Source organism: Neofelis nebulosa, chromosome 10 (assembly GCF_028018385.1).
Source record: "Neofelis nebulosa isolate mNeoNeb1 chromosome 10, mNeoNeb1.pri, whole genome shotgun sequence".
NCBI lineage: Eukaryota > Metazoa > Chordata > Mammalia > Carnivora > Felidae > Neofelis > Neofelis nebulosa.
The window spans coordinates 101,487,959-101,498,068 of record NC_080791.1 but is presented as its reverse complement, the minus strand read 5'-3'; the positions used below and the strand labels follow the sequence as shown (position 1 = coordinate 101,498,068).

The 10,110-nt window shown below is 36.8% G+C and overlaps 2 protein-coding genes across 2 annotated transcripts; both read right to left on the bottom strand.

Moving 5' to 3' along the window:
- Positions 1-682: 682 nt before the first annotated feature.
- LOC131488840 (olfactory receptor 8K3-like) lies at positions 683-1,624 on the bottom strand. Its single transcript, XM_058690687.1, has one exon. It carries the CDS (start codon positions 1,622-1,624, stop codon positions 683-685), a length of 942 nt encoding a protein of 313 aa, XP_058546670.1.
- Positions 1,625-8,971: 7,347 nt separating this feature from the next.
- On the bottom strand, positions 8,972-9,898 carry LOC131488839 (olfactory receptor 8K3-like). The gene has a single exon (XM_058690686.1). It carries the CDS (start codon positions 9,896-9,898, stop codon positions 8,972-8,974), a length of 927 nt encoding a protein of 308 aa, XP_058546669.1.
- Positions 9,899-10,110: the final 212 nt, after the last annotated feature.

Genomic DNA, 10,110 nt, shown 5'->3' with positions numbered 1-10,110 from the left:
GTGAGTTACTACATATCTAAGTATGTTGAGTCAATAGACTTTCTAGGGCTTATCTATAGAAACCACTGCAACTGATGAGAAGAGCAGGACCTCGAAATCCCCCACGTGGTACTGGGGCGTTTGAGCAAATTCACATGACCGATGACTTCCAATCACAGTGCTACTTTGAGCCTCCTTGAAGCCTTGAAGTTTGATTTCAACACATGCCATAAGAAGAGTATAAAGGCTAAAGGAGAAGAATATGCTTACACAAACACACAAGCACAAACACACACACACACACTGGGAGATTTATTGTAATGGTTGAGAACAACACAAGAATCATTTGAACTCTCTTTTTGTGCCTTCTCTTCTTCCTCACTCCTGCATGGCATACCCACTATCTTACCTGCATGGAATACCATGTCCTATGGTATATGGAGTCTTGACAAATTCCACTATACTATAAATTGTACCTAATTATTATATTTATAATGCATCTCTCTCTCTCAAGGAAGGCAACTATTTTTTCTATTTGTATGCTAACGTATTTACAACACATAGAAGTGTGATTGGCACTTAGAACACAACTTCCAAATGTATGTTGAACACATTTGTGCTTCCTATTATTCCTTCTAGTGACATACAGAACAAAGTTTGAAGCCCATATCCTAACTTATGGGGATAATATTGTATCTAAACTTTAAGAAAAAAGATTACATAGCTTTTTCCACATTTTTTGTACTGCACATTTTACATCCTTGTTCCTCAAGCTATAGATCAAGGGGTTTAACGTGGGGATAACAAGGGTGTAAAATATGGACGCCACTTTATCAGTGTCAAAGGAATGACTGGACTCAGGTTGCACATACATAAATATCAGAGTCCCATAGAACACTGTGGCCACTGTCAGGTGGGACCCGCAGGTGGAGAAGGCCTTGTGCCTACCCTCAGCTGAGTTCATCCTGACGATGGCTACAAGGATGAGGAGGTAAGACACAATAACTATCAAAAGGGAAAAAATCAAATTAAAGCCTGCTAAAATCAGAATAATCAGTTCAATTTCATGTGTATTTGAGCAAAGCAAAGATATTAAGGGGAGACTGTCACAGTAGAAATGACTAATGACATTGTAACCACAGAAGGATGAACTAAAAATCTTCATGGTGACTAGAAGAGACACAAATACACTGTAGAGATAGGGGATTGCCACCAGCACCTGACACACACTTTGTGACATGACGACTGGGTAGAGCAGAGGGTTACAGATGGCCACATAGCGATCATAAGACATCGCTGACAGAATGAAAAGTTCACTAATGATGAACACAAGAAAGAAAGAAAGCTGTATAGCACAAAAATAATAGGAGATTGTATTTTGATCCACAACAAAATTGACTAGCATTTTGGGTCCTACAGTTGTTGAATAACCCAGATCAGTGAGAGCCAGGTGTTTGAGGAAGAAGTACATGGGTGTTTGTAGCCTGGAGTCCACCTTGGTGAGGATGATCATGCCCAGGTTGCCCACCACTGAGATCATATAGATGATGAGGAAGAGCCCAAATAATGGAGCCTGCAGCTCAGGACGGTCTGTGATTCCCATGAGAATGAATTCATTCAGCCCTGTTAGATTATGTTTTTCCATGCAGGTTTAGTAGAAAATCTATTCTGGATAGATACATCATAAGAGTCAATAGATTTCATGTATTATCTCCTTGGAGAGGTTTTAGTACGCCAAATTAGTATAAATAAGATACATCCACACTATCCAATTCAGGATATTTGAAAATAAACTCATCTGTCACAAAGACTACTATGCATACTTAGAGAAAGAAAGGGAAATAGATAAATGGTTCTCATTCCATTCACATTTTATTCCACAATGAATACTTTCTATTGTCTAGAGACATTTTGGTTGTCACATCTGGGAATTAGGATTCTACCAGCTTCTAATGGCTAGACACAAGTTGAGCTGCTAAATATCTTAATATATCCAATACCTAGGCCATAAAAATATTCAGCCAGGAATAACAACAGTAACAAAATTAAGAAACTCTGATGATATAATTAAATAGATAGATGAGAGAGAGAGAGAACGAGAGAGAGAAATGATAAATAGGTAGATGATAGATGATAGATAGTAGATGGATGGATAGATAGATAGATAGATAGATAGAAGTACATAGATATGAATACTAAGACAAAAATAAAAATCAAGTTAAAAATTTAGGGATCAAAGATATGGGTGATTATTTTACTATTCTTTAAAGTATCATTATTTCTATGATTTATAGAATACAATCACAAGATGACATTTATAAAATACATCAATGATATGGCCTAATACATATGTCAATTATATAATAAAATTTTTAAACCACAAATTTCCCAAATGCATAAAACCCACTACTCAAAACATGGTTTTATGAAAGGTATTATTATGAAACTGGCTGGAACATTAACACACTTGACAGATATTTGACAAGCGTATGAATAAGAAATGTATGACAGATCACAGTGGGAATTATTTTTTATGTGTTGAAACATGCCAGGAGATATATGAGAATAAAAGTCTATATGACAATAAAACTCTCATATATAAAATTGACATTTCCTTGAAGAGCTTTTGTGTAGACAATGGAAATAGTTGGAAATAATTCTCAAATATCAAGTACACTGTGGGTTTCTGTTTGTTTGCTTGTGTTTTTTAAATTTTTTTTAAGTTTATTTTTATTTATTTTGAGAGACACAGCATGTCAGGGAAGGGGCAGAAAGAGAGGGAGACAGAGAATCCCAAGGAAGCTCTGCAGTCACAGCACAGAGCTCCAGATGGGGCTTGAACTCTCAAAACCAGGATATCATGACATGAGCCAAGCTGAGAGTTGGACATTTAATCGATTGAGCTACCCAGGTACCCCAGCTGGTGTTTTTAAGAGTGATAGCAACTTACCTGAAATGTTTCTACTTTCCTGACTTATATACCTGTGCATTCTCTGGCCTGAGACTGAAGTTCTTTGTCAAGGCTATCGTAGGAAGAGGTGAGGAACTGTTTAAGCAAGACATACCTCACCTATCTTCCATGACAACATTTGAATACTCGTGTTGTGACTCCTTGGGTTACTTATCTTTTAATTTCTGTATCAATTTTAGTAGTGTCTTAATATAAGTTATTTGGGTATGAATTTGCTTAAAATATTATTCTTCCTCTGGGGCACCGGGATAGCCCAGTCGGTTGAGTGTTCAACTCTTGATCTCAGTTCAGGTCATGATCCCAGGGTCTTGGAATGAAGCCCCATGTCCAGCTCCCCACTAGGTGTGGAGCCTGTTTGGAGTCTTTCTCTCTCCCTCTTTCTCCCCCTCCAACCCCCAGCTCATGCTGTCTCTCTCTCACTCTCTGTCTAAAAACCAAACAACTATTTTCTTTATGGCATTCCCATTAAAATATAGATATACTAACTTGTATGTAATAAATCATATATACTTTACCAAGCAAGAAAGTTAGGGAACATGGTGGAATTGGGAGGAGAAAAAAAAATTCATGGCAGAAGATTCGCATAAAGAAGTTTTATGAAAAATCCCTTTGAATTAAAGGGTAGAATGCTTCAAAGAAAAAATGTTGAAAGTCACTGATACACAATACCGTAGAAACAAAATACAATACACTAAAGGTGAGATATACGTGGATCCCTGGATGTGATTTGAAATCCTTCTCTACATTAAGTCCACAGAAAACACTTCGAACTATCATAGAGCACACAATGCAGATACACCGGTATATAATCACATAAAATATATCTAAATATCCTAAACACCCACAGATAAGAAGTTATGCCAGAGTGGGAAGCAGATGGCACGTTAAGGTAAGAGAATGAGTTTTGGCTAAAAAAATTGTGGGCATCAGTGCTCCTGTTTGAAGGGAAAAAAAAAGGAAACTATATTGTTTGCAATAAAATTGCAAGGCTGAAGTCCCTGAGTGACCTAGAAGCAGACAAAAACATTCAATTTCACAACATAAAATACAAAGGTAATTATATGTAATTTCCCCTTAACTTACCTGAGTCTTCCTTATACCTTTGTGACCTCGTGACTCTCTCCGCTACACCGATTCACACACTTTTTTTCTGACGGGAATATGATAATGGGTCAGTAGATGACCATATTAGAGATATATTCAGTAAATGCAGTCCAAATGCGGTATACATCTTGGGCTTTGCTTGTTAGTTTTTTTCTGCTTTCTTTTGTTTCCTTTACAATCATGGAAGCCTAAAAAAAAATAATTAGCACTTTTTAAGTACCAATTTTTCTATGAGGTGGCGGAAGTTAAAAGCATTTCCTCTCACCAGCTTTAGAATTCTATAAAAAGAATCAAATAGGAGTAGCAGTGTGGCTCAGTCAGTTAAGTACCCCACTCTCGATATCACCTCAGGTCATGACCTACAGGTGGAGGATCAAGCTCTGAGTTGGGTTCTGTGATGAGCAGGGAGCCTGCTTGGGATTCTCTCTCCCCTCTCTCTCTCTCTCTCTCTCCATCTATCATTCACATACACACTCTCTCTCAAAATAAACATTTTCAAAAAAGAATCAAATTGCTCTTTCATACTTTATGATCTCTGCTAAATATTTATTATTTATTTATTTATTTATTTATCATTTTTATTTTAGATAGAGAGAAGGAGAGAGAGCGTGAGCTGGGGAGAGAGGAGAGAGACAGACAGAATCCTAAACAGGCTCCGCAGGGAGCATGATATGGGGCTGGATCCCATGATCCCAGGATCTTGACCTGAGCTGAAATCAAGCACTAGATGCCCAACCAACTGAACCATCCGGGTGCCTGATATTTATTTTTTTACCGTTATATTATTTGAGATAATTATACCCATTTTTTGTCAGATCCTACTGGAAAATAAAGAACATTCTGAACATCATTCGGTTACCATAAAACTTGTTACTTAAAGGTCTCCTAATGTCCAAATAAGGCTTTGCATGCCTCAGGTGAGGTGACACCCCTTTTTGCTTTCAAGATATCAGGTGATAATTCTATTTATACATTTATTTAAATACTCTTCCTGAAATCATTTTTGAGAGAATCACATTTGGTATCTAGAATCACTAAATAAGTACTTGGAAAGATCAAAAGGAGAGACAATCCTGACTTTCTTAATTCGGCCAGTTTAAGAAATTTCATGTCTCTTCAGCTATGCATAGTTCACTGTCAGTTTTGGCCTCCATTTGAGCTAAATTATTCATATTAAACATGAGTATTGTATAATAGTACAAAGTTTCAAAGAGTCACAGAAGCATTAGCCTCTCCACCATGTGAAATCATTCAAAAAAGTAATAGGAAGGAAAAAGGAGGTAATTCCTACTTCTGCTCAGGCACTATGGTTACTGGAAAGCAAAGCAAACAAAATTAGACACGGTTACATTTTGCTAGGGCTTTGCCAAGGAGTTAAAATGGAACTTACCAAACATCACTGAAACATTGTGGATATTTGGCAGTATGAGATGGCACACAGTTTTCTGTCATTTTTACCTGTAGAGAAGCCTCTGTCTTGACTCTCATGTGTATTTCTTACCGTAGCATATTGAGAACAATTTATGGGTTCTCTTCACCTTTTGAGACTCTCCCTCAGGAGATGATGAGCAGTTTGTTTATGATGGCTAAAGCATATGAAGGCATTAAAAACTTCCTGGAGCTTGTCCATTAATAGGCAGGGACAATTCATACTCACCACTGAGTAAAATTATCATTTATCTATCTATCTATCATCTATCTATCTATCTATCTATCATCTATCTATCTATCATCTATCTAATCTATCTATGCATCCATTATCTATATATCCATTATTTGTCTATGTAACTATCATCTATCTATCTATCTATCTATCTATCTATCATCTATCTTCTATCTATCATCCACCTAAAATATATCATCTATCTATTTATTTATCCATCTATCACCTATTTATTTACTTATTTATTTATTACTTCACTCTTATTTTTCACTAATACTTAACTTTTCATTTCACTGCATAGGACTCTTGATTAAAATGTCATATATTTAAGGCAGGCTCACCAGGAGTCCCCATTTCCACAGAGGTCTCCTCAGATTGGTGACATGGTGATAATTTATAACTTCTGTTGTATTACATTATTTTAAAATTGTACATGGATGAGTATCCTGCATTAAGCAACTGTGACATGCTATTTCCTTGATTTTCATTTTTGTTTTCAGTTATCCTTCTTTTCAAGGCAGAAATCTGCTATGTATCCATCCTTCTCATTGCATAGTCAGTTGCTGTCAATGACCAGTAACCACTTCTGTTTTGATTTTGTTTTTCTCGTTAATTTCACAGTGCCGTATTTTATTTATTCCTTGTGTCCAAATCATTTCAATGTTTCTTTCCCACCTTGAAACATGCTCTTTTGTACTTGATATATGCCTAATTTATCAAGTTATCCTTGAAAAAATATAACATTTTACATATGCACAACTATGTATATGTGTTATATTTCTATAAATGTCATTGTTGCATTTGTCACTTTAATTACTTGCTATGCATAGATGATATCACACTTTTTTCTTCTTCCTGTATTATAATCCATGATACAAATTAAACATTTTTCACTTATTTTTTTTATTGATATATGTGTGTCTAACCCTCAGCTATCACTAACAACATCATTACAGTATCCAGCCTCAATGAACAGCCCTGAGTTTGTTCCCTTAAAAGTTATATATATGGAAAGCCTAGGTGGCTCAGGAGGTTAAGCCTCTGACTCGATCTCAGCTCAGGTCATGATCTCACCGTTCACGACATCGAGCCCCATGTCAGCCTCTGCGCTAACAGTGCAGAGCCTGCTTGGGATTCTCTCTCTCCCTCTGCCCCTTTTCTCCCCTTGTTTGTGTGTGTGTGTGTGTGTGTGTGTGTGTGTGTGTGTGTATACATACATATATGTGTATATATATATATATATATATATATATATATATATATATATTCCTGATAAGGAATAGAATAGACTCATTGCTTTTCCCAAATATTTCAGATATATTATCCCAACATATTATTTTATTAATAAATGTAAGATATATCTTGGATTTTCCCTCTCATGTCAGATGCATAAATTATACCTTCTTCTTAATTGCACATACATAGCATTATAAGCATCTTTTATATAATTGATTATACTGCTTCTTCCCTTTTCTTTACAAGTTTGACTTCATCCTCACTGATTTGGACGTCTTTTATTTCTTTTTTGATGTCTGATTGCTGAGGCTAAGACTCTCAGTACTATGTTAAATATTAGTGGTGAGAGTGGACATCCCTGTCTTTTTCCTGACCTTAGAGGGAAATCTCACTTTTTCCCCATTGGACCTCTACATCTCCAGTCTTTGAACCCTTCTGGTTACAAAAACTCATGGAAATCAGCCTCTCTCATTTTTCCCAGCCTATGACTTTGGGAAAATATTCCCCTTGTGTGTATACATAGTGTTCTCAGCTCTCGCTCACCTCGCTGGGACCAGGGATCCCTCCCTTCTGCAGCACCTATGATCTGTTTCTTCCCCAAACCATGCCTCAGCACCGCATACCTCCCATGATATGGCCTCCTTTTTCCTCTAGCTGTGCAATTTGTTCTGTCAGTCCTCAGGTCAATCTCTTGGATATTCAGAAAGATTTGATAGTCATCTAGTTGTGTTTAAGGGACGAAAAAAGTCTAAGGTCTTCCTACTACTCCACCATCTTCCAAAATGAATATTTTTAAAATGTTATCCTTTTTCTACTGAATTACATTTTGTACCTTCATGAAAAATTAGTTGCACTTTTTGTAAGTCTATTTTTGAGTTCTGTATTCTGTTCCTTTTCTTTACATGTCTTTTCTTCCCCCAAAGCTACACAGTTTTGATTGGTATAGTTATATGACAAAACTTAACATGAAATGGAATGTTTTCTTCTATGTTATTCTACATGTTTACATGTATTTTAGCTAGGTTAAGTTCTTCATCTTTTATACACATTCTAGTATAAAGACAACTGTATCTATAAAATACCTTGGTGGGATTTTGCTTGGATTGTGTTACCTATAGATCTGTTTGGGAAGGATTGATACATTTAGTAGGTTGAGTTTTCTAATCTATGAACTCAGTGTGTCCTGAAATTTATTCAGATATTATTTGATTTCCTTAATCAGCATTTTTTTTCAGCATTCAAATCCTGCACATATTTCCTGGGTTTTGTTCTAGGTATATTTCCTTATACTTGTGTGATTGCAAATGATAATTATAATTAGGTGCTGTGCTGATCTTCTGGATTGTTGAAATGCCAAGTGTGTGTAGTCAAGAGACTTTTTGAGGCTCCTAAGTGAAAGTAATGGCACTCATGAGGAAAGACCAGGACATAGACCCCCCCTCACAGAATGGAGAGATTGGAGCACATTCAGATGACTGATGACTTCAAGTTAAGGCAATACACTGAACCTGCCTAAAACTATAATCAACTGTGTTTTAGACACCCCATAGAAACCTGTGTAGGCTACATAGAAAGAACATACTTACAGAGAAAGTCACCTATATACACAATACATAGACACTGGAAAGTTTATTCTGATAGTTGAGAATGACACAGGAGTTATTTTAACTCTTCCTGTTCCAGGTATTCTTCTTCATTCCCACACAGCATTCCCACACTCCTTGCTTGGTGTTAGAATTATAGGCCCATAACCATTCTATTGTACTAACATATTACCTAATTATGATGCTTATAACTCTTGTCTTTACCTCAAGAATGGAATGTATATGTATTATTTCTTCACAGTGTATTTAGAACACTTCAGAGTATGACTGGTACATAGAAGTCAATGTCTAGATATGTATCCTGAACTCATTTATCCTTGATTTTCCCTCTGAAGGAAGGAAAAGAAATGTTTAATGTTGATAATCTAATTCATAGGAACCACGCAGTATGTAATAAACTTAAGAAAAGGTACCTCATAACTTTTTCCATATCCTATGGAAAGCACATTTTACGTCTTTGTTCCTCAGACTATAGATCATGGGATTCAACATGGGGATAACAAGGGTGTAAAATATGGATGCCATTTTATCTGTGTCAAAGGAATGACTGGACTCAGGTTGTGCATACATAAATATCATAGTCCCATAAAACACTGTGGCCACTGTCAGGTGGGACCCACATGTAGAAAAGGCTTTGTGCCTACCCTCAGCTGAGTTCATCCCGACTATGGCTAGTAGGATCAGCAGGTAAGACACAACAACCATCAGAAGGGAGGACATCAAATTAAAAACTGAGAAAGCCAAAATCATCAATTCAATTTCATGCGTGTTTGAGCAGAGCAAGGATACCAAGGGAAGACAGTCACAGTAGAAATGGCTGATGACATTGTAACCACAGAAGGATGAACTAAAAATCTTTATGGTGACTAGTAGAGCCATAAATGTGCTGTAGAGATAGAGGATTGCCACCAGCACCTGACACACCCTTTGTGACATGATGACTGGATAGAGCAGAGGATTACAGATGGCCACGTAGCGGTCATAGGACATAGCCGACAGAATGAAAACCTCGCTAACGATGAACATAATGTAGAATGCTCCCTGCGTGGCACACAAATGATAGGAAATTGTGTTTTCTTCCACAACAAAACTGGCTAACATTTTGGGTCCTACAGTTGTTGAATAACCCAGATCAATGAGAGCCAGGTGTTTGAGGAAGAAATACATGGGTGTTTGCAGTCTGGAGTCCATCTTGGTGAGGATGATCAGGCCCGAGTTGCCCACCACTGAGATCACATAGATGATGAGGAAGAGCCCAAATAATGGAGCCTGCAGCTCAGGACGTTGTGTGATTCCCATGAGAATAAATTCATTAAACACTGTCAGATTGTGTTTTTCCATCCAAGTTTACTAGAAAATCTATTATGGATAGATACATCATTATACTCAATATATATTATGTACTGTCTCCTGAGAGAGGGCTTGGAATGGCCAACTAGTATAAATAAGATACATCCAAACTGTCCAATTTAGGATATTTGAAAACAAACCCAAATCCCACGTAGACCACTATATATGCATAAAGAAATCGAAATAGGTGGTTCTCAACTGGA